The 23,560-nt window shown below is 53.6% G+C and overlaps 2 protein-coding genes across 3 annotated transcripts in view; one reads left to right on the forward strand and one right to left on the reverse strand.

Annotated features, from left to right (window-relative positions):
- SMC1B (structural maintenance of chromosomes 1B) overlaps positions 1–7,885 on the reverse strand; it is a 52,944-nt gene extending 45,059 nt beyond the window's left edge. Inside the window, exons 1-4 of the mRNA XM_008155409.3 lie at positions 7,756–7,885; positions 5,474–5,662; positions 1,732–1,844; positions 1,440–1,643 (exon numbers count right to left, since the gene is read on the reverse strand). Of these exons, the coding sequence (XP_008153631.2) occupies positions 1,440–1,643; positions 1,732–1,844; positions 5,474–5,662; positions 7,756–7,864 (615 nt within the window). The 5' untranslated portion in view covers positions 7,865–7,885. The remainder of the gene's footprint in view (positions 1–1,439; positions 1,644–1,731; positions 1,845–5,473; positions 5,663–7,755) is intronic.
- Positions 7,886–8,025: 140 nt separating this feature from the next.
- On the forward strand, positions 8,026–20,508 carry RIBC2 (RIB43A domain with coiled-coils 2). Of its 2 annotated transcripts, XM_008155411.3 has the most exons (7): positions 8,026–8,321; positions 9,091–9,172; positions 11,706–12,050; positions 14,886–15,004; positions 17,224–17,451; positions 18,920–19,086; positions 20,180–20,508. In XM_008155411.3, exons 1-7 carry the CDS (start codon positions 8,208–8,210, stop codon positions 20,256–20,258), a joined length of 1,134 nt encoding a protein of 377 aa, XP_008153633.2. In that variant the 5' UTR covers positions 8,026–8,207; the 3' UTR covers positions 20,259–20,508. The 2 variants fall into 2 exon arrangements, with proteins under 2 accessions (XP_008153633.2, XP_054574554.1); XM_054718579.1 differs by lacking the exons at positions 14,886–15,004; positions 17,224–17,451; positions 18,920–19,086; positions 20,180–20,508 and adding exons at positions 12,437–12,627; positions 12,703–12,796; positions 13,470–13,721.
- The last annotated feature ends 3,052 nt before the right edge of the window (positions 20,509–23,560 follow it).

The raw sequence follows: 23,560 nt of genomic DNA on the forward strand, positions 1-23,560 counted from the left end.
GTTACCACATGACCCAGCATCCCTCTTCTGCGCATCTACCCGAAAAATTCAAAAACATTTATTCGCAAAGATATATGTATCCCTGTGTTCACTGCAGCATTATTCACGGTGGCCACGACATGGAAACAACCAGTGTCCTTCAATGGATGACTGAGTACACACACACACACACACACACACACACACACACACACGGACTACTACTTAGCTAGCTGTAAGAAAAGATGAAAAACTGCCGCTTGCGACAACATGGATGTACCTTGAGAATATTGTGCTAAGTGAAATAAGTCAGTTAGAAAAAGCTAGGAACCATATAATTTCACTCGTATGTGGGATATAGAATGAAACTCACAGACACAGACAACAGAGTGTTGTTTACCAGGGGGAAATGAGTCGGGCGGTAGCAGTGGGTAAAGGGGGCCAATTATATGGTGATGGAAGATGATTTGACTTTGGGTGGTGGGCCCATAATGCAATATACAGAATCCTATATGATCCCCTTAACCAATGTCACCCAAATAAAATAAGGAAAAAAACGCAGTTTTTTCACTAAAATGTTGTTAACATATAACACAATTATTACTTATACATTGATCATTAAAATATATATTTAAAATTTCCATTTTAATTTCAAATACAATAAATACTGGTAGATAGGTATAACCCACATGAACAGAGACTCTTTGCAGTCTCCAATATTTTTTTTTAATTCTCATCTGAGGATATGTTGTTTTTTAAATCGATTTTAGAGAGAGACGGAGGAAGGGGGAGAGGGAGAGGCAGAGAGAAACATCTATGTGAGAGAAAAATATCCGCCGGTCGCTTCCCATATGCACCCTAACTGGAAATAGAACCTGCAACCTTTTGGTGTATGGGATGATACTCCAACCAACTGAGCAACCCGGCCAGGGCCCCGGTAATTTTTAAGAATATAAGGGAAAAAGAAGCACAAGTTTGAGAACCACTGCCATGAAAGGTATAAACTCTTGATGCTTATTTTTAGTTGGGAAAATAATTTTTCTAGTTCACGTTGACCTATTTAAAAAACACACATACCCAAATGGTGAAAAACATATTGAAAGCCTTATCTTTTTAAAAAAATATATGTTTTTATTGGTTTTTAGAGAGGAAGGGAGAGGAAGAGATAGAAACGTGGATGAATCTATCGGCTGTCTCCTGCACGCCCCCTAGTTGGGACCTAGCCGCAACCCTGGCACGTGCCAACGAGGAACTGAACTGGTGACCTCATAGTGCATGGGACGCCACTCAACCAGTGAGCCCCTCCAGCCGGGCTCAAAAGGCTTATCTTTAATGAACATTGGGCTTTATTTGTCTGATAGTATTAAGAGAGTCTCATTAGTAACCCCAAGCTGTTATCTAGCAATACTGGCAGTTTCTGTATCCAACACTTGATTGGTTATACCTTCATGACACCTTACCTCATCCTTCTCTAATTTTGCGTGTTTGCGCTCTGCAGCTATGTTTTTTTTCTTATTAAAATTAAACTGTGCATCCTCTTCAGCTTTCTGTAACTTCTTTTTCTTCTCCTCATATTCTCCTATAAGCTCTCCTGAAGTGCTGATTTCCTCAAAAAACTGGGTTCTTTCTTTGGGTTTTTTCATTGAAATCGATTCTACAGTTCCCTTTTAAAAACAGTAAAGCACACCAACATGTAAAATATAGTGATGTATTTTCAAAATCATGAATCAAATAAACTTTACAACTACTTACTTGAAAAACTAGACAGTTCCGTGCTTTGACTATTATACCTATCTTTTCCAACTCTGCTATATAAGTGGAACGACTCACAGGATTATCATCAAAACGAAATTCTGAGCATCCCCCTAAAGTAAATAAAGGCTGTTATAGGAAGTATAAATGTCAGACATATATCAACTGCTGAAAGTTTTTTAAAAATTATTTTTATTAAAATGCCAGTTATGCAATAATATACATGTTAACACAGCATTTAGTCAGTCAACAAATACCGTATACTACATACCAATGAGTTCCCTACAGCAGTAAACAAAACAGACCAAAGTCTGACCTCAAAGAGCTTATATCCCAGTAATGGAGACAGACAAAAACAAGATATGCAAGTAAAATAAATATGAAAGAAATTGGTAAGTGCTATGACTTAAGTAAGATAGTTAGGAAGATGGTATGAAAGTTTCTGGATGCTGGAATCACGCATTTGCAAATTTAAATAGGGTGGTGCTATGATCTGAATATTTGTGTCCTTCCCAAATTCATGTTGAAATCCTAACCCCAAAGGTGATGATATTAGTAGGTAGGGCCTTTGGGAGGTGATTGGGTCATGATGGTGGAGTCCTCATGAACAGTATAGGTGCTCTTTGTTTGTTACTCCTAACCCGAGATTGTATTTTTAGAAAGCATGGAAGGGAGGGAGGTGGCAGGGGAGAGTAAAGGGGGAGAGAAACACTGACGTGAGAGAGACACATCAATTGGCTGCCTCCCACACTCGCCCTGACCAGGGCCAGGGATCGAACCTGCAACTCAGGTACGTGCCCTTGTCTGGGAATCGAACCCGTGACCCTTCAGTGGGTGGGCCAACACTCTAACCACTGAGTACATCGGCCAGGGCTAGGAAGGTGCTCTTATAAAAGAGCTCCCATAGAGCTCCCGTGTCCCTTCCTCTATGTAAGAATTCAGTAAGAAGTCTGCAACCTGGAAGAGAGCGCTCATCACGACCATGCTGGCTCCCTGATCGCAGACATCCTGCCTCCACAACTATGAAAATAAAGTACTATTGTTTATAAGCTTCCCCTTCTGTGATACTTGGTTACAGCAGCCCAAATGGACTAAGACAAATGGGCATGGAACAGGAACAAAGCTGGAGACATCACATTTCCCGATTTGAAAATATATTAGGAAGCTACAGTAATCAAAACAGTATGGTACTGCATCAAAACGGACATACAGAACAATAGAACGGAATAGTGTGTCCAGGAAGAAATCTGTACATCTACGGTCAACTGATCGTCGACAAGGGTACCAAGACATATAATGGGGGAAAGATGGTTTCCTCAATAAACAGTATTGGGAAAATTGGGTATCTACATGCAAATAAAGTGAAACTGAACCCTTATCTCACACTACATATGAAAATTAACTCAAAATGGATTAAAGACTTAACTGTAAAACTACTAGAAGAAAACACAGGGGAAAGGCTTTTTGACTTTGCTCTGGTCAGTAATTTTTTGCATCTATCAAAAGCACAAGCAACAAAAGCAAAAATAGATAAATGGGATTGTATCAAAATAAAAAACTTCTGCACAGAAAAGGAAATAACCAACAGAGTGTAAAACAAAATCAATAGCATGGGAGAAAATCTTTTCAAACCACATATCTGACAAGGGGTTAATATCCAAAATATATAAGGAACTCATACAATTCAGTAGCAAAAAACCAAAATATTATAACCCAATTTAAAATGAGAAAAGAACCTGAATAGACATTTCTCAAAAAATTACAGGTAAATAGCCAACAGGTATATGAAAAGGTGCTCAATATCAGGAAATATTAGGAAAATGCAAATCAAAACTATAATGAGATATCAACTCAACCCTGTTATAATAAAAAAGACAAAAAGGCAAGTGTTGGTGAGGATATGAAGAAAAGGAGAACTTTGTATATTGTTGGTGGGGATATAAATTAGTACAGCCATTATAGAAAACCATATGAAGTTTCTTCAAAATTAAAAACAGAACTACCTAGCTGGTTTGGCTCAGTAGATAGAGTGTGGGCCTGCAGACTGAAGGGTCCCAGGTTCGATTCTGATCAAGGGCACATGCACGGGTTGCCGGCTCAATCCCCAGTAGGAGGCGTGCAGGAGGCAGCCGATCAATGATTCTCTCTCATCATTGATGTCTCTCTCTCTCTCTCTCTCTCTCCCCCTCCCTTCCTCTCTGAAATCAATAAAAATATATATTAAAAAAAAAAACAACAGAACTACCTTGTGATCAAGCAATCCCTTCTGAGTATATATTCAAAGAAAAGAAAATAAAAAAAAATAAAAATAAAAAATAAAGAAAGAAAGAAAGAAAGAAAAGAAAAGAAAATCAGTACCTTGAAGAGATACCTGTACTCCCATGTTCATTGAAGTATTAGTCACAATAGCTAATAATCTAAATGTCTATCAATGGGTAAGTAAAGGAAGAAAACATGAGAATATTATTCAACCTAAAAAAAGAAGGAAATCTTGCCATTTGCAATTTCAAAGAGGAATCCAGAGGACACTATGCTAAGTGAAATAAACCATGCACAGAAAGAAAAATACTGCATGACCTTACTTATATGTGGAATTTAAAATAGTTAAAACTCACAGAAGCAAAGAATAGAATGGTGATTGCCAGGGCTGGCGGGAGAGGAAAATGGGGAAATGGTCAAGGAATACACAGTTGGTAAGATGCAAGATGGTAAGCTCTGGAGATCTAATGCATAGCAATGTGATTCCAGTTAACAATACTGTACATATTGCACACTTTAAATTTGCTAAGAGGGTAAACCTTAAGTGTTCTCACCATACACACACAAAAGAAAACAGTAACCAGGTGAGGTGATACATATGTTAATTAGGTTGATTATGTCACTTATTTCACAATGTTTATTAAAACATCAAGTTGTATAGCTTAAATATACACATATTTTATCAATTATACCTTAATAAAGAGGGGAAAAATAAATTTATGATGGCTTATTAAATAAATAGAGTAGACTAAGGAATCCTTAGTGAGGTGGGAAACTTTTTAGTAAAATCCAAAAGAAACTGAGAAAATGAAGATATTTAGGTATAAAGTGGAGAAATGCTTAAATTAGACATTAAGGTACAAGTATATAAGTATTTCTAAAATTACCTGTGATTAAATTTGGGGAAAGTTAATAAAACAGCATTTATATATTAGAATATTAAAACCAAGTTCTAGTAGGCCAGAATGAAAAGAGCAACAACAAAACCCACCAAGAAACACTTATATATAGCGGCTCTGTAAACTCCTAGCATATACATATTGTTTACTCAGGAAACAGGGATTTCATGAATAAATCACAAAATACAAATTCAAATATTTCACTGAAGTTGCTTTTCGATGGTAGAAAAAACTTTCTATACAAACCAAAAATATGCATATAATTAGTTCACCATTAAGAAAAAACGATAAATATGCATAAATAACCCCAGGAAGGACTTTTATAACTTCTCTATCTTTAAGGTGGGCTCTCTTTTATTTTAACCTAATAACCAGGTAGAAAAATGCTATTTAACAATGGAGAAGTTTGAACAAATATATCTGCTTAAAGAAGAGTCCCAGTGGAGAACCAAACAGGTTCTATTACTTCTGAGAATTGTTATCCAAGAGGAAAAAGTCTAGTTCACTATGCTAGTTGAACAGGTAATCTGACTTAACTCTGGAAAAATCAAGTAACTCATAAGCAAACATCTACAGAAATATACCTCGAATAATTCTCGCAAATGTCTTCTCTTCTCCATTGTCCTCCACATATACAATTTTTACACTTGCAAAAGAAGAAACAGGCTTTCCAATATGTGCTCCATGAATAAGTTCTTGAATATGTTTCACTCTTAAATTAGCTGTTTTCTCTCCCATTACAAAACTAAGTGCATCCATTACATTAGATTTTCCTGGGGACAAAAAGAGGGGAAAGGGGAGGAGAGAGAGGAGTTATTCACTCTTAATGATTAAAACAAAAATCCCCACCTTGCCCAGAGGCAAAGAAGCCAGGCCGCCAATGGAAGTGAAATATAGCCAATACACATCTAAAGAGCACTCTCTTGTCTACATTCAAATTGCATGTGACTGGACAACTTTACGAAGATCACTGGTTTCTTCCATGCAGCTATGGTCGAGTATTAAACGGTCTAAATTTAAGAATCTTAATATATAGATCTAAGCATTATGCCACGGCAAATCATTTAACTTCCCTAATTTCAGTTATACCCATTTAATAAATATTAACTGTCACATTTTTTATTTTAAAGTATTTTATTGATTTTACAGAGAGGAAGGGGGAGAGAGTTAGAAACATCAATGAGAGAGAAGCATCGATCAGCTGCCTCCTGTACCCACCCGCACTGGGGATGTGCCCACAACCAAGGTACGTGCCCTTGACCAGAACCGAACCTGGGACCCTTCAGTCTGCAGGCCAACGCTCTATCCACTGAGCCAAACCGGTCAAGGCAACTGTCACCTTTTTTAAAGGGCTAACTATATCCGGGTTTCTCCCCAGCGCTAGACTAAAGCAGCTAGAATATGTGTGATTGGTACGCGTTGGTGGTCAAGGAAAATCATATCGCAAGTCCGAGCCTGCCGTGTCGGAAAGGCCTGCCGGCACCTGGGTTTGGATCCGGGGAGGGTTTCCACTCCTCTGGTAAGAATGCCTCATGTGCCTGAGCTATTTGTATAAACAACATAAAAGCTGTCGGAACGTTTCAGTGGTTCCATAAGGTTTAAGAAAAGGACAAGCGTTCAGATGAACGTCAGTAGCTCATTGAGTGAGTCAGGGATGCGGGACACACCGAGTTTGGGCCCTCACAGGGCTCAAGGCGCCCAGCGCTCCGGGGAAATGTAACCCCGAGCCGGCTGCCTGCCAGAAGGTACTGCAGGCAGCACCCGCAGTCCGAGACCGGCTTCGTGGGGTGCGGAAAGGGGGGTCCAGCTTCCCGGGGATGGGCTCTCGGGGGGGGGGGGGGGGCTGGTAAAGGTATTTTCGCAGTGACCTTAGATAGGTTGTCGCTAACAATATGCAGTTTCTAACTGCGAAAAGCACTGGTTTTCTGAAACCCGTTACAACACGCGCAGACCCCGCCCTTTCCCGGCTCAGGCGGCGGAAGGGCCGAGGGCCGGCAGGTGCCTGTTCCGCGGGAAGCCCGGCGGAGGACCGGCACCCCGCACGCAGTCACCAGTCGGGGGCGACAGGCGCCTGTGGGTGGGCCGGCCACCTCCCGGCGGACCGGGCAGGCGGGTGGAGAGCGCACCAGAGTGCGGACACGCGAACACAGGGGAACGAGGGCATTTACGGCGCCGGAGCGGCAGGAACGGGCGGCGCACACCGTCCGACCGCGGCGCCGGGGCCGGAGGCACCACTGCCGGCCCGTTCGCACCTGCGCTGGTGGCCGAGGTGCCCGCCGTGTGCCGCCCGCACAGGCCCGTGGACGCGGGAGGCCGGTCCGGGCTGAGAGGCCCGAGGCATGTCTGCCGTCCCGGGAGGCCCAGGAGCCGCCGAACCCGGCTGCCTCGACTGTAAAAAGGCGGCAACAAACAGCCCTTCGTGAGGGCGAAAGCACGGAGTTTGGCCAAAGCGCAGCGAACTGCGTCATGGCCGCCATAGTCCCGGGTGGGACCAGGACTTCCGGTCCGGTCCGCTGTGTCTCCGTGAGGAAGGGCGGGGCGCACAGGTGATGAGGGCGGAGGGCAGCCTGCGGGCCGCGGGCAGGAGGAGCCGGGCCACAGCGAGGGGTGGGGTCCGGCGTGGGGTGGGGTCCGGCGGACCCTGGGGTGGGGCGAGGTCAAGGGTTGGGCCCCGAGTGCTGTTCAAGGCTCAGCAGAACCATGGGGTGGGGGTAAGGGTGGGGGGGCGCGGCCGAGCCCGCGAGAAGACCGAGGCTTGCGGGCCGCAGGTGCCCGAGTCCAGGCCGAGCGGCCACCCTCAGGTCCCCTCAGGCCACATGAGGCCCGGATGCCTCGGGTGGGCGGAGGGGGCCTGGGTCCCAGTTACCGGAGCCGTTGGGGCCGATGATGCAGGTGAACCTCTTAAAAGGGCCGATGGCCTGGCGGCCTCGCCAGGACTTGAAGTTCTCCACGAGCAGCAGCTCCAAACGGCCCATGGCTGCGTCCTCCGCGCCTCAGCGGCGTCCTCACACGCCGGGCGGGAAAAGCGCGGGAAGGCATTCAGAGCATCTCGCGAGAGGATAGTGAGAACGCGGGGGAGCAGCGCCGTTCCTTAGCAACCGGGCTGTTTACGTTGCCGAGGAAACGCGGCGTCAGGACGCGGTCGCAGAAGGCTGTGTGGGAAGCCTGGGGAGCAGGCTCATACCCCACCGGCTCACCTCCTAGGGAGCCAGCCTCCATCCATCCATCGATCGGGCTGCAGTTGTTTGATTTTTGTGGTCTTCTCTTTTTAACTCGTGCGTTTTAAAGGCTCTTAGAGCTTCCTGAGGACTCCCAGTCATGGATGTAGTGCAGCCGGACGACCTGGAACAGTCCTTTTGCTTGGCCAGGAGGAGACATGCGGAGCTGTGCAGGCAGAACCAGATCTTCAACGCCAGGAACAGGATCCTGGGGGTAAGACGCTCGCTTGTGCCCACAGGGAAAGGGGCCAGGAGGGGACGTGGAGGGGCAGGTGGGAGCGAGAGGTGGGCGTGGGAGAGGAGAAGAGATGAATCCCTCGAATGAAACTTGATCCAGGCACAGCTGCAAATGGCAGCAGGCTGAGGATATATTGACTTTGCTGAAGATGAGAGAAACCTTAACAGAACAATTATACTCCCTCCCACTTGCCAGACAGGCAAATGGAGTCCTGCAGCGAGAGGGAGTCGCCCCGGGGTTTGTGGCCAAGGGGAGACTAGAATGGGGCTCTCCTCTCTCTGAGCCAGATTTTCTACATTGTCAGGGGTTCCTTCCAGTCCATTCATTTGACAAAATTCCTATTTTGTGGCAAGCCTGAACTGGGCCCAGGAGATGAGGAGTAAGGCAATTCTTGACCTTCAGGGATTATGGCCCAGTGGAGACATTAAAATGGTCACATTAAAATGTAGTGAAGGAGGGGAACACAGACTGGGGCTGGAAGAGGGAATCAGAGAGGGCTTCCCAGAGGAGGTGACGCCTAAGCGGTGTTATGAGGATGAGTACCTGTTAACTAAGGTAAGCTGGAAGGAAGCTCTGAGGAAAGTTAAGAGGACAGGCTGAAGAACCAACTATAAGCAGAGGCATTCAGGTATGAAAAGACCTGGTGTGAAACTAAGACAGTGGGGCGAGGATAAAGAGATAAGTAGAAAAATAACGGGATACATTTATCTGGTTTTAACTCCTCTCCCCTCATTTTCCATTCCAGGGAGATACAAAAACCTGGGATATTCAGGTGTGTGACCAGAAGATAAGAGAAGCCACTGAAAAAGCCAGACATGAAACGTTTGGTGAGCGTTGCCTAAATGTCTGTCTAGCAGTGTAGGGCTGCATGCCTTAGACTCCAGCCCTCATTCTTCACCTGTGTGAAAGCTGGTCATTTTTACTCTCTTCCTCCTTTTAAAATTTCACAATTGGTTGTGCTCAGTTAACTTAATCCACTAATTCTTCCCCTGTTAAAAGAAAAACAGCTATTGAATTCTATGTGAGTTCTAAACAATATATTTTGAGGATGAAGCGTGTTTTCTCTGTTTTCTTAAAAAAACACACCAACTGGATATGAAAAACTTTAAACACACACATTCTCTCCCAAGCGTTCAAGACCTTCCGCCAGGGACAGCCCTTTACACTAGATGACACACTCAGACTCCCAGCCCGCGCCCCCGAGGTGAATCAGAAGTAGACACAGTTCAAATAATAGTGTTCGAGCTTTTAGATAACATTTTCAAACAGCATTCTCATCATGTGCAACACTTTCCGTTTATGTTAGTAAAGCACTGTAAGAATTTTTAAAATAGGAAGAAGAGGGGGCCCCATATTCTTACAGAACTCCCATATATACACATGTAATAAATGTGGTTATTTTTTCCTGTTTAAAAAAAAGAGAAAAAAAAAGAAGGGTACAAAATTTTATATACAGTGGGTACCCAATTAAGTTTTTAAATATATGAAAGATATGCTTAGAAAAAGAAAGTAAATATGCAGAAATGTTGTAATGTGGTAATGTTGGAGTGATTAAATTAGGAGTGAAGTTTATTTTCTTTATACAGTTCTATGTTTTCTTAATGTTTTACCTTTTATGTTTTTAGTTTAAAAATAAGTCAAACTTACAAAATGATGTGACACATACATATGCACCCACCACTAGATTAGATGTTATCTTTTTGCCAAATGGGCTTTAGATATATTTTAAGAACGTTTTTAAAAATACATGTATATTCCCCACCCTATCGTTCTTCTCTTCTTGCCTCTTCAGGGGTGCGCACCGTCCTCATGCCTGTTTTTTGTACTGGTACCGTTTATGTATGTACCCATGACCGTCTAAATTTTTTTTTTAATTTTACATAACTCGTGTAATAGTGAATGGATCCTTTGTGACCTTTAAAAATATTCAATTTTGTATTTTTTTAAATCCTCACTCAAGGATATGTTTTTATTCATTTTGGGGTTTTTTTAGAGAGAGAGGAAGCGGGAGGGAGAGAGAGAGAAACATCAATCAGTTGCATCCCATATGAGCCCCGACCAGGGTTCGAACCTGAAATCTAGGTATGTACCCAGACCAGGCATCGGACTCAAAACCTTTTGGTGGTCTAATCGATGCTTCAAACCTCAGAGGGAAGGTAGGAGAGGGTGGGGGTAAGGGGAAGAGATCAACCAAAGGACTTGTATACATGCATATCAGCCTAACCAATGGACACAGACAACAGGGGGATGAGGGCATGAGTGAGGGGGTGGGGGTAGGGGAAATGGGGGGGATAAGGACACATATGTAATACCTTAATCAATAAAGAAATTTAAAAAAAAAACCTGCCGAAACCGGTTTGGCTCAGTGGATAGAGCGTCGGCCTGGGGACTGAAAGGTACCAGGTTCGATTCCGGTCAAGGGCATGTACCTTGGTTGCGGGCACATCCCCAGCAGGGGATGTGCAGGAGGCAGCTGATCTATGTTTCTCTCTCATCGATGTTTCTAACTCTCTATCCCTCTCTCTTCCTCTCTGTAAAAAAGTCAATAAAATATATTTAAAAAAAAGAAAAGAAAAGAAATTTGTTTAAAAAAAACAAACACCTTTTGGTGTACAGGATGACATTCTAACCAGCCGAGCCAGGGCTCAGTGTTGTATTTTAAAATTTAATCCATGACCTGCATATAGAATATTCATTTTAATTTTCTCTGATATTGTGTTATATGAATTAAACACAGTTTCTTTATCCTTTCCCCCCACAGATGGCTGATTTAGATGTTTCCTGTTGTTTTTTTATGTGTGGGTTTGTTTGTTTTTTATAATTGCAAACACCGCTGCAATGACTCCCCATGCGCTATGTCCCTGGGTGCCTGACTGAAGGGACCTGGAAGTCAGCTTGTTAGGTCACAGGATACACGTGTTCTCATTTTTATGGGATATTGGCAAATGGCTTTCCAAAGTGATAAGCGTACACTCCAGGTCACACTCCCACAAGCAGTGAATGAGGAATCTCATTTCCCCACCTCTGAATACGTGCTATTAGCATTTTTAATATTTTGCCAATTTTGGGGTGTTTCTAACCACCTTGTAAAGCTGGTCATCTTTTCACAAGTTTATTGATTGTTCAGGTTTCTTTATTGGCCTGTTCCTATCCTTCGCCCATTTTTGGTTGGGTTGTGTGTTTCTTCCTGTTGCTTTATAGGTGCGCTTTGTACATTCAGGATTCTAATCCTTGAATGGATGTTAGGTTTTTGGAGGGTTGTATTCCTTTTAGAATCACTAAAAATTATTTTTTAAAGTGGAATCCAATTGATTTTTCCCACCGAATCTTAAGCTTACGGATAATCTCTGTCCCTTCTAGCTGCTGAACTGAGGCACAATGACAAAACCATGTGCATCTTAGAGAACCGGGAAAGAAGGGGCAGGCGGAATCTCCGCAAAGCTCTCATCGACTTCCAGCAGAGCTTCCAAAAGCCGGAGATGCGCCGGGAATTTGACCTGTCGGACCCCCTCGTCCGCAGGGGCGAGTTCCCAGCACGGCAGTTAGATAACGATGTTCGGAATACAGTGTCGGGAATGCAGAGGTTCATGGGAGAGGATTTAAACTTCCACGAGAGGCAGAAATTCCAGCAGGAACAAAACCGAGAGTGGTCCTTGCAGCAGCAGAGGGAATGGGAGAAGGCTCGGGCCGACCAGAAACGCGCAGGTGAGGGAACAAAGCACACGCGTTGATTTCAATGCGTCCTTTAGCAAACCAGCTCCCATTTTTGTTCTATTTGAGTTTTACTATGTGTTGCTTGGGCCGTGGAGGGAGAGAGGCGTCAGAACCTGTGGTCCAGGGCAGTCATGCAGGAAACACTTCCTGAGCTCGGGCTCTGTCTGAGCTCCTGTGGGTGCTGGGCCCCCCGTAACTCAGAGCCAGCCCCTGCCCTCGGGCTGTTTACCGTCTGCGGGGAGACCAGGGGACCCACAAGGGTCCAGCCTCTGTCAGGGCGAGTCCGCACCTGGCCTTCCACCTCTGTCCACGGGGAGTTCTCGCACTTGCCCAGGCCCCAGCCCCACGTCACCTTGACTCTTCCGTTTCCCTCAAAGGCTACATCCAGTCCAGCAGGCAGTCACCCAGATCTCACCGCCTTTCCCCACCTCTGCCGTCAGCGCTCTGGCCTATGCGGCCAGCTGTCCCAGCTGGAGCACTGCCATGGCCTCTGCCGGTCTCCCTGCTGCTGCCGTGTCCCCTGGGGACCTCGTCTCTCCAGCCCGGCAGCCACAATGACCTGCTAAAAGTTAAGCTAGCTCCTGTGCTCACAGTCTGCCAGTAGCTTCACGTTTCACTCAGTAAAAACCAGATGTATTTCAAGGACCAACAAGGCCTTCAGTCTGGCTGTATCTCCTACTCGGCTGCCCTTCATTCATCTCATCCTTGCCACACTGGCGTCCTCGCTGTCCTAGAATGTAAGTGCGTCAGGGGCTCCGAAAGGTCAAGTTTCTGCCTCAGGACCTTTGCACCTACGGTTCCCTCTGCCTGGAAGCGTATTTCCCCAGATATTTGCATGGTTGCCTCCCTCCTCCTTCAGGTCTTTGCTAAAATGTCGTCTTACCGGTGAGGCCGCCACTGACCGCCATTGTCAAGGGCAACCGTGTCCTCTCCCCACCCCCGTTCCCGCCCCCTTTCCTTGCTTTATTTCCCCGTCGCATTGCTCAGTGGCATGCTGTCCGGTTGTGTTTGCCACCCTCTCCCCAGTGTCATCTCCTGAGCGCCATGAAGGCGGGGACTGTGTCTGTTTTATTCACTGCTCCTTCCGGAGTGCCTGGCACATGGGGAAATATCTGTTGGAATGACCGCTCGCAGGGCTTTGCGAAGCTCACCCGTCTCCCGGTGCTCCATTTGGCCATCTCTGGCTGGGCCTTTGCCTCAGCCTCGGGCTTGGTCCTCGCGCTGGACCCCGGGACATCGCAGCGCATCTCCCACCATCCCGGGGACAAACCCTGCGTTTCCCCCTGGACTTCTCCCGCCCCCTCCCTCCCTCCCGCAATGACACCTCCTTCCCTTAGTCAAGCAGAAGCCTGGGGTCCTCCTGGACCCCGTCTTGTCTCCTCAGCTTCTGTCCCTTCTTACCTCCCGCAGACATTTTGGACTGTCCACGTCTCCCATCCCTGCTGTCGCCACTGCGATGCAAGCCCCGCCTCTTTCATCTGCACGGACCACACCAAGGCTTTCTCGTTCCCCCTTCTTTCTTGCTCCTCTCTGGTCCATTCTCAACACAGCAGTCAGAGTGCTGCTTTCTAAACAATGTCACGTGAACAGCGTCACCCCTAGTCCCTCCAGCCCCGTTTAAACCCTCCAGTGCTTCCATTACATTTGGAATAAAATGCCAAGTCTGCCCGTAGCCTGCAGAGCCCTGCACGCGGGGCCACTGCCCAGCCCTCCGATGTCACCCACTCCCTGTGTCCCAGCCACTCTGGCTGACGTGCACTTCCGGGTCCTGACAAATGCTTCCCCACTTCCGACCCTCTGCACCCAGCTCCCTGTGTCCCTCAGGGCTGAGCTCCAGTGCCACCTCCTCCTAGAAGCTCTCCGACTCCCACCGTCACCCGCCGGTCAGGTGCTCCCCGCCCCGCCCTCCCGGTGGCCTTGCCCTCCGCTCGGTAGCCGCAGCGATGCGTCTGTTTCGGCGCTTGCCTGCTTGTTATCTGGCTCGTCTCCTGGGCTGTACGCTCCCGGAAGGCACCCCCCACCCCGTTTCCCAGCGGGGTGCGGGCCGGCCCACGGAAGGCGCTCCATACTTCTGTGCTAACTGAACGGACGGTAACGCCCGGTGAGAGGAGAAGCTGGAGGTGAGCAGAGGCCAGCATTCACCGCGAGAGAGTTTGGTCCTTTTTCTTTTAAACGGAATTCGTCGGGGTGAACTGGCTAATAAGCTGTGTGGGTCTCAGGCGTGCACTGTACGGTCCGTCCCCTGTAGACGGGCCTGTTTTCGGAGACGTGGAGGCTCCAACGCCGTGGGAGACCCTTCCTCATCGCTGACTCTTTAAAGGGTCACCGCCCTCCTCACGGGAGAGCGCCCGGGGCTCCAATTTTGACCCTTCTCCCCCGGGTCCTCCTCGTTGTCAAGGTGCTGCTGCCCCTGACGCCCCCTCCGGAGCCCCCGCTGGTCCCCGGGCAGAGCTCCCTGTTTGCTGGGCTCCCACCGTCCCTGGCGGTTGTGAGGATGTCGTGGCCTGAGAAGTGGAGGCCAAGCAGCCCTCTGCTCCCTGTCCCAGGACCACAGCCATCACTACCAACCCACGGCAGGCATTGCCCATCCACGGCAGGCGTTGCCCACCCACGGCAGGCGTTGCCAGTCCACAGTGGTGACTGCTGGCACTCGGGGCCGGGCACTGACGGGAGCTTTACTGAATTACCTCCTGGGGTCTCCCCGCAGCCTCAGGCCCCTCGGGCCTGTGGGTGAGGGCGGATGGGAGCGGACACGGTCACCCCGCACCCTGGGGAGGGAGCGGGGGGGGGTGGGGGAAGCCGCAGCTCTGCCGCCTGCTTCTGCAGAGGAGCGCTACACGGAGACCAGGCTGCAGTTCGATGAAACGGCCAAGGACCTGCAGACCCGGGAACACGCCGCCAGGAAGGCGGTCTGTGCGGCCGTGAAAGAATTCAACAAGATGCAGGTACCCGGGCTCGGGTGGGGGGCCCACCCCCACCGCTTCACCGGGCGCCCAGCTCCCCTGGTCCCGGGCTCGGCCCGTTCACACGAACCGGAACCCCGACAGGAAGGGGGTGCCCAGCCACAGAAACGGCTGAGCTCCAGCCCGGCCCCTGAGCTCTGGATCCGGGTGTGAACCGCAAAGGGCCTGCGCACTGGGGTGGGCAGCTCACCTTTCCAGCCTCGGGGGCAGCTCACCTTTCCAGCCTCGGGCTGCTCTGACGTAGGACGGTGACATCTGCCCAGAGGGGTGCCCGCGGGCACGGCCCTGCCGCCGGGTCTGGGTTCGGTTCTTCTTTCCCAGCCTCGACGTCACCCCTCACCAGGAGCAGGCGCACAGCACTCAGGAGCGGGGGCAGCTGTGCCGACGAGGGGTGCACACTCGGGGGTCTCCTGACAGCCCCTCCTCCCTCAGCCCTCCCCGCCCGGCCCATGCTGAGGGACTTGGGGTTCTCTGGTTCCTTTTGGAAATTAGACTTCCCTCCAGGTTTTCTTTTTTAAAAAAAAAATTGATTTCAGAGAAGAAGGGAGAGGGAGAGAGAGAAAACATCAGTGATGAGAGAGAATCATGGATCGGCTGCCTCCTGCACGCCCCCTACTGGGGATCGAGCCCGTAACCCAGGCGTGTGCCCTGACCAGGAATCGAACCCGGACCCTTCAGTCCGCAGGCCGACGCTCTATCCACTGAGCCACACCGGCTGGGGCCAGGTTTTCTTCTCAGACGCAGCTCTATTCCTGGGTGGGCGGGAGGTCAGCCTGCCTGCCTTTACCGGGTGAGCTGCTTGGCCAGACAGCGGTCTGCGTGGAGCGTGGGAGACGGTCCCTGCAGAGGAGGAGGGGACCTGGAGCGCTGCTCACGTGGATTCTCAACCTCGTCTTTTTATCTATTGTTTGGGTAAGCCTCACCCAATGAGACTTTTTCAATGATTTTCAGAGAGAGTGGAAGGGGGGAGGGGAGAGAAGAGGAGGAGAGAGAGAGACATCAATATGAGAGAGAGACACACCAATGGGTTGCCTCCAGCACATGCCCCGGCCGGGGTGGGGCTCGAACCTGCAACCCAGGGACGTGCCCTTGGCGGGAACTGAAGCCGAGACTCTTCGGTGTGTGGGCTGCCGCTCTGACGACTGAGCCATGCTGGCCAGGACAACCCGGTCATTGTCTTACACGTGTGCGCACGCCTGGGTGTGACCATGGAGCACATGCTATTTATGGTCTCGTAGTGCCATTTTGTCAATGTGAGGTCGTGGGATTAAGCCAGGTGTGCGGGTCACGTGTTGGGGCGTCTGGCCTGTTATCGGGACTCATCAGCCTGGCCTTTATTTTAAATCCCAGCCACAGGCAGCCGCCCTCATCCGTCACTGCGCTCAACAGCCCTGCAGAGGGCGGGGCCAGCCACGTAGCTGGTAGAGTCTGTCTGGGGGGGGGGGGGGGGGGGACTGACTCGTAGGGACACCCGGCGCTGATCTGACCTGCTCCGGCCAGTCTGGGAACGGGCCTTCAAGCCCAGCGGGCCCAGGGCCTGATCGGCCTGCCCGGCGAAGCAGGTGCTCATGTGGCGCCTCCAGCTGCCACCTCCTGGGCGCCCGCGGCGTGCCCCGCACCCTGCCGAGTGCCCCGCCTGCCCATCACCGAGAGACCTGGTAACGCTGGGGAACGTCCAGCCCACCTCCTGACTTGGCAGAGAAAGGACTGCAGCCCGGAGAGCGGGTGGCTGGCTCCAGGTGGCAGGGCCAGGCCGTCCCCTCCGTCGCACCCTCGGGAGCAGGGCTCTGGCCGGGCGTTTACCGGGACCCGGGCCCGTGGCTGGCGGCCCCGGGAGCTCCGAGGCGGAATGTGTTTTCACCTTTAAGGCACCGCTGTAGCCAGTCACTCTGGGGTGCTCTTTGCGGCCTGCGGCCACATCAGGGTGACCGGCCACAGGGCGGGGCACAGAGCCCGCGGTGGGTGAGGCCCAGCCCCGGGTGAGGATGGCCTTCCCGGGGAGGCTGCAAACGGTGAAGACCTGAAGCAACTCTGCACACAGCCAGCAGGTGGCGCGCCTCAGCCCAGCCCGCAGGCCCAGCACCGGCAGCGCGTCCCTGCGTCCCTGGAGCCGTTCTCCCTGCTCCCGCCCCGGGGGACATTGGCGGTGCCTCTCCCTGGGGTCACTCGGAGCATCTTCCCTAATGTCTTCCCCCGCCCAGGCCTCGGAGTTGGCGGAGAGGAAAAGTCTAGAGAAAAAACAAGAACAAGAGGACGACCTGGCCCACATCTCCAACCTGCTGCGCGGGGACCTGCTCTCCGAGGACCCGCAGCAGGCGGCCAGCTCCTTCGGGCCCCACCGCGTGGTCCCCGACCGCTGGAAGGGCATGACCCAGGACCAGCTGGGGCACATCCGCCTGGTTCAGCAGCAGCAGATGCAGGAGAAGATGGTGCTGCCCCAGATGCCCCCTCCCCTCCCCTTCTCCCACAGCCCCCTCCCCCCTCCCCCGCCCCCTCCCTCCGTCCCACAGCCCCCTCCCTCCCGGGTGCCAGTCACAGCTGCCCTCAAGGGGTTTACCTGGCAGCAGGGGCGGTGACAAGAGCCAGATGCTAGGGTGGTGGGTGGTGGGTGCTGGGGAGGAAAGTGAGGCTGGGAGTGGGGCTGCTGGGCCCAGTGGGTCACCAGGGGCCTGAGGAGTGACATTGGAACCGAGACCTGAGTGGGGGGAGCGCGAGTGAGCATGCAGACGTCCGGGGAAGGACACCAGGCAGGTGAGCGGCCAGGACCAGGGCCACTCCCGCAGCCCAGCCGCCAGGCGGGAAGGGGCCGCTGTCCTGAAAGCAGCAATTTGCACTGATTTTCATGAAAAACCAGCAAACGGGAAAGCACAAAAGGGAAAAAACACACATTAAGTCTCACCACGCCGAACAGGCTGCCCCAGCCCGCAGCCCCTCTGCAGGGAGCTGGGGATGAGGCACCTGAGCCAGGCCCAGGGCGGGAGAGGCCTCACGTGCAGGTGAGGAAGCAGGTTCACGTGGTGGCCAACGTCCTCGCCCTGCAGCTGGCCACGCCAGGCCCCAGCCTGCCTTCGCCCCTGGGTGAGGCCTGGGCCCTGGTGGCCCTCTCTCTGGCGGGAGGAGGCCCTGCCCTGAGCCCAGGGAGGGAAGGAGGGCTCGGCTGCAGGCCCAGCCCGCTCCCCCCCCCCCACCTTTGCCAGCGGAGCTGACGAAGTAACTCTCAGGTTGGCGATGACACTGCCCACGTGTAGAGGTTGACCCCCCCCCCCCCCGCCGCCAGCGGCATTAACCCAGTTTCCTCTCCTGAGAGCCAGTGGGCTTTAGAGAAGGTCTGGCAGGCAATGAGGAATGAGCTGAGAGCCCTGGCTGGTGTGGCTCAGTGGATAGGGAGTCGGCCTGCAGACCGAAGGGTCCCAGGTTCCATTCCTGTCAAGGGCACATACCTCAGTTGCAGGCTCCTCCCCAGGCCCGGGCCCTGATCATGGCTCGTTCAGGAGGCAACCAATCGATGTGTTGTCTCACATTGACGTTTCTCTCTCTCTCTCCCGCTCTCTAAAAAGCCATGGAAAAAATGACCTCGGGTGAGGATTAAAAAAAATAAGAAGAATGAGCTAAGATGCAGAAATGTACCCCTGAGATCATGAACTCATTGTAGCATCAGAAGGTTCTAGAAGCAACCAGGTGGTCCCAGTGCTCAGCCAGGAGCAGCAGCCTGCCCACTCGCGTGCCCGGTGCCTCCGAAGTGTGGGAAGGGGCCGGGCCACCTGGATTGTATGGGGGGGTCTCCTCTGCTCCTGCAGAGCCTCAGCTTCCCCATCTGTACAATGAGAGGCGGGCTCTCCCGGCCCGTCCCCGGGGCCCCTCTGTGGGGACAGGTGGTGACGAGTCGCCTCTCTCCAGAGGCTCCAGGAGGAAGAGCGCCAGCGAGACGGGGACTGGGACCGGCAGAGGGTGGAGAGAGCCCGCGCCGCTGTGCTGTGCGAGCGGCAGCAGCGGCGGCAGCAGCGCGACCTGCGCCGAGCCCTGGACAGCAGCAACCGCAGCCTGGCCGCCGAGCAGCTCCTGCAGTGGGTGCCCGGGCTGGCAGGGCGGGGGTGCCAGGCGGGGCGGGGGGAGGGCAGGGATGCTGACCGGCAGGGCCACGGAGCAGGCTCGGTGCTTCCCCGGGCTCCTGTCCCCCATCTCACCCCCGGCCCCAGATCTTTCCCACCCAGAGGGTCCCGGGTCCGCGGTGCGTCGTCCACAGGAGGCCCCGTGGTGGCGGCGGCGGCTTGGCTCTGGCACGGCCTCCTGGCAGAGAGTGCCAACAGCAAGGGGGACAGGCCCAGCGCGAAGAAGCCAGAAATTCAGGGCTTGGGAAGCACAGACCAGGGACCGCAATGCCATCGGCGGGTATCCTGCGGACACCCCTCCCTGGGGCTCCTCGCCTGGGCCCGGGCCCCCCAGTGGCTGGCACTGCGGACACCCCCCCAGTGGCTGGCACACGGCGCTGGTGATGGGTCCTGGGAGGGCGCCAGGAGCCCAGGGCAGGGCCTGGGAGGGCCTGAGACATGGGGAGGCACGCACAGGCCGCGAGGGTGGCTCAGGTTCCGGCTGCGGGCTTCCGTGCCGGTCAGCAGGGGACTGTGTCTCCGTCCACCCACCACGCTCCTGGCTTGAACTCAGAAGGGACCCGCCCGTGTTCCTCCAGTCAGACATGTGGGTCCCTCCGTCGCTTCTGTGACTAACGGGGCGCTAGGACAGCAGATGCCCCCCAGTCACGCCGGTGGAGACGGGACCCTGGAATCAGCGAGGGTCCGTAGTCTGGATGCTCCGCGGCGACCAAACGCAGCGGCAGCCGGTCCGGAGGCCCCCTGGGGATAAAAAGTGGGAGGGCTCTGCCTTAGCTGGTTTAGCTCAGTGGTTAGAGCGCCGGCCCTCAGACTGGAAGGTCCCAGGTTGGATCCCTGTCCCAGTCCGGTTGGGGCGTGTGCAGGAGGCAACCAATCGGGGTGTGTCTCTCACATCGATGTTTCTCTGTCTCTCCCCCCACTTCCACTCTCTCTAAGAATCAAGGGAAACATAGTCTGGGGTGAGGATTAACAACAAGTGGGCGGCTCTGTCACAAAAAGGCGGGGGCGCCAGGCCTTTGCTGAGGGCTTCTCCCCGTTTTGTCACCAGGAAAAAGTACATGAAGGAAGTCTGTACCAACCACGCCTCGGACGAGTACTTCACGCAGTTCAACACCCGGAGTCGATGATGAGAAAGACACCCCCCGCCCCCCATCATTCATATAAACGCCGCCGCCTTGGAGAGTCACATTCATCCCAAAACACACGCACCCTGCCGTACCCCAAAGGCTGCAGTGTGACTAACGGCCAGGGCATATACCTAGGTTGAGGGTTCGATCCCCGATCGATGTCTCTCTCACTGGTGTTTTTTTCTCTCTCTCTCTTTCTCTCTCAAAAATAAAAAAACATAACCTCAGGCGAAGGTTAAATAACAAACTACTTGGCCCAGAGTCCCCTTAGCTTCACCTCCCCTGCCTTCCCCAGGAGCCGGTCAGTGCGGCTCCAAGCTCTAGAGCGGCGCTGGGCGCGGTGGAGCCGGGATGGGGGGGCAGCGCCCCCCTCGCCCCCAGGGCCATCCCAGAGAGAGAGGCCGCGGAGGTGGGAGGTGGCATTGGGGCTCCAGCTCCGCTCCCTGGGGACCGGGGTGGGGACTGGACTCCTCGCACTCCAGGGCGGAGCCGGAGGTGCGCGCTGAGTGGTAGGCCCAGCTCACGCCTTGGGCAGTGGGGACCCGGGGTGGAGCCCCCCCACCCACCCACTCCTGGTAACAGACCCAAAACAGGCGTGGCTTCAGCAAAACAAGTTCGTTTCGTGTTTCTGTGAAACCCCAAGGTGAGCGGCGCACCGCGGTGCTGGGTGCTGTCTCTCCGCCTGCGCCCCCAGGAGGCCCCGCTGCCCCCCACGTCCCTCGGGCAGCAGGGAGGGGGGAGGGGGTCTGTGCTCCCCGCTGTGAGACTGGGGAAGGTGTTCCCTCTGTCACATCCACGGGCAGGCTTCCGTCATGAGACCGCCCCGCTGCAGGGCGGGCTGGGAGACCCGCTGGTGGCTGCCCGGGCAGTGACTCTGTGACGGACGGAAGATGGACGGATGCAGATCAGGGACAACTGGCCGTGGGCTCGTCCTGAAGAGCGACTTGGAGTTTGCCAGAGGGCGGTGAAGGGGGGTGCTTTGCACTTGGGGGGTGTCTGCAGTAATGGGGTCTCCAGCTCCAAGGCCCAGGATGACTGGGTTCTGCCAGGCACCCCTCCTCCCCGGGGGTTTCCTGAGGGCCCGATGCGCAGGGCCGGTGACTGGTGGCAGTTTATCGTTAGCCACGACAGCCGGATAGGCCCGTGCTGGCCACCCAGCTCTCCCTACCCCCCCCCCCACCCCCCACTAAGCGCAGCTCGCGTCCTGCCCCTGCTCACACCGGGCGCTGGCCGATGTCACCGGGCCTGAGGACTGGCAGGGCCCAGGTTCCCACCGGGGCTGGGCTCCGGGCGCATACAGGCACCGGGGCTGAGGGAGAAGTGACGGCGTTACCGCTGTGGTCGGCACGTGGAGGGCGGGCCTGGGGCAGCTCAGGGGGGAGTGGAGGGGGGCCTGTGGCTGTGGCCCGAGAACCAGGCAGGGACAGATCCAGGAGGCGGAGGACTTAACCGAGCGCTCATGGCCAGGCAGCAACAGGGGTGGATGTGCGTTTCAGAAACGTGAAGGCGAAAGAGAGAGAGAGAGAGGGAGAGAGAGGGAGAGAGGGAGAGGGAGAGGGAGAGGGAGAGGGGGAGGGAGAGGGAGAGGGAGAGGGAGAGGGGGAGGGGGGAGAGAGGTAGAGAGAGAGGGAGAGAGGGAGAGGGAGAGGCCAACTCCGAAGACAGACGTCGCCGCCTCCCTCCCAAGCCGGGCCCACACGGGCTCCCAGAGGCAAAGCATGTGGTCAGGGGCCAGCTGGGCAGGGCTCGCACCCAGAGTTAACCTAGTAGCGCCCGCCCCCAGCTTGAGGTGGGGCTGGGAGGGGCAGCCTCGGTGCTCCAGCTAAAACCGGCTTCTCCATGTTACGCTGGGAGCGCAGGGAGCGGGCAAGTGGGTTCCTTAGCATCTCCTGCGTGTGGGGCTCCCGGGCGCCCGGGCAGACGGTCTCGGTGAGTCTTGCGCCAGGAGGACGCTGCGGAGAGGGCTCTGCCCGGTCAGACAGGCAGCGGGGCGGGCGCTCGCTCCCCGGTTGCTCCCAGATGCCCCCGGAGCTGTGTCTGCCGCCCGCAGGGGCTCGCAGCTCCCTGCCGCCCTGCCACGCACTCCGCCCCTGCAGGTGCCGGTCGGGGAGGTCCCCGCTCCGTGAGCAGCCGCGGCCTGTCCTGGACCGTCAGCAGCGACAGGACACTCCCTCTGGGGAAGCCGGGTGCAGGTGTGCCGGTTCCTGGGGCTGCCATGACAGAGGGCCACAAGCTGGGGGTTACGCCACAGAAATGTGTGGGTGCTCACAGTCGAGGCCAGAACATAGGGGGGCATGGCTGCCAGCCCCCCAACCCCGCGCCTGGTCACTGCTGGGGATCTTTGGGGTCCGCTGGCTTCATCTCCCATCTCTGCCCGCCCCCACCCCCCGTCTCCACATGGCTTCTCCCTGTGTGCCGGTCTGTGCCCAAATCTCCCCTTTTTATGAGGACACCAGGCCTATCCGATTAGCCCGAGTGACACCTGCATTGACCGTTCCTCACACGGTCCCAGTCTGAGGGACTGGAGGTTCGGACGCGGTCATATCTTTTTTTTTTTTTTAATATATTTAATTGATTTTTTACAGAGAGGAAGGGAGAGGGAGAGAGTGTTAGAAACATCGATGAGAGAGAAACATCGATCAGCTGCCTCCTGCACACTCCCTACTGGTCATGTGCCCGCAACCAAGGTACATGCCCTTGACCGCGCAGGCCGACGCTCTATCCACTGAGCCACACCGGCCAGGGCGCGGTCATATCTTTTGGAGGGACACGATGCAGCCCACAAAGGGGGAACCCAGCGGGGCAGCTGGCTCCCTCGCCTCCCAGATGACCCCATTAGGAGCATAGGTGCCGGGGCTGGATACGCCAGCTTTGGGGAGCACAGGGGTGCAGTGAACCCCCCGCATTGGGCAGGGTCAGGGGGGAGATGGGAGGCGAGGTCGGCTCATTCATGTCCGGGAAGCTCTGCCAGGACCCCCACCTCTCGCAGGAGACACGGACGGATGTAAAAGCAGGCACAGAAGCCAAGGGGCGTGCGGCGGGATCACACAGAGACGCTCGAGGCCGCGGCGGGCGCCAGTGACACGGTCACCGCCCGGGATCGCCGGGCCGGCGTGGCGAGGCTTGCTTTCACCGGGAATGTTGCATCGTTATAAAAAAGGTTCCAGAAGGAAAGCCAGGCTTGAAAACTGTGGACACCGGCCAGCTGTGAGCGCGCCCCCTGCTGGTCTCCAGTGGCACAGCACATTCCCTGTGGTTCTTAGGGAAATGAACCCCGAGATTAAAACCACCCTCCGCAGGCC

This window comes from Eptesicus fuscus, chromosome 7 (assembly GCF_027574615.1).
Source record: "Eptesicus fuscus isolate TK198812 chromosome 7, DD_ASM_mEF_20220401, whole genome shotgun sequence".
Taxonomy (NCBI): domain Eukaryota; kingdom Metazoa; phylum Chordata; class Mammalia; order Chiroptera; family Vespertilionidae; genus Eptesicus; species Eptesicus fuscus.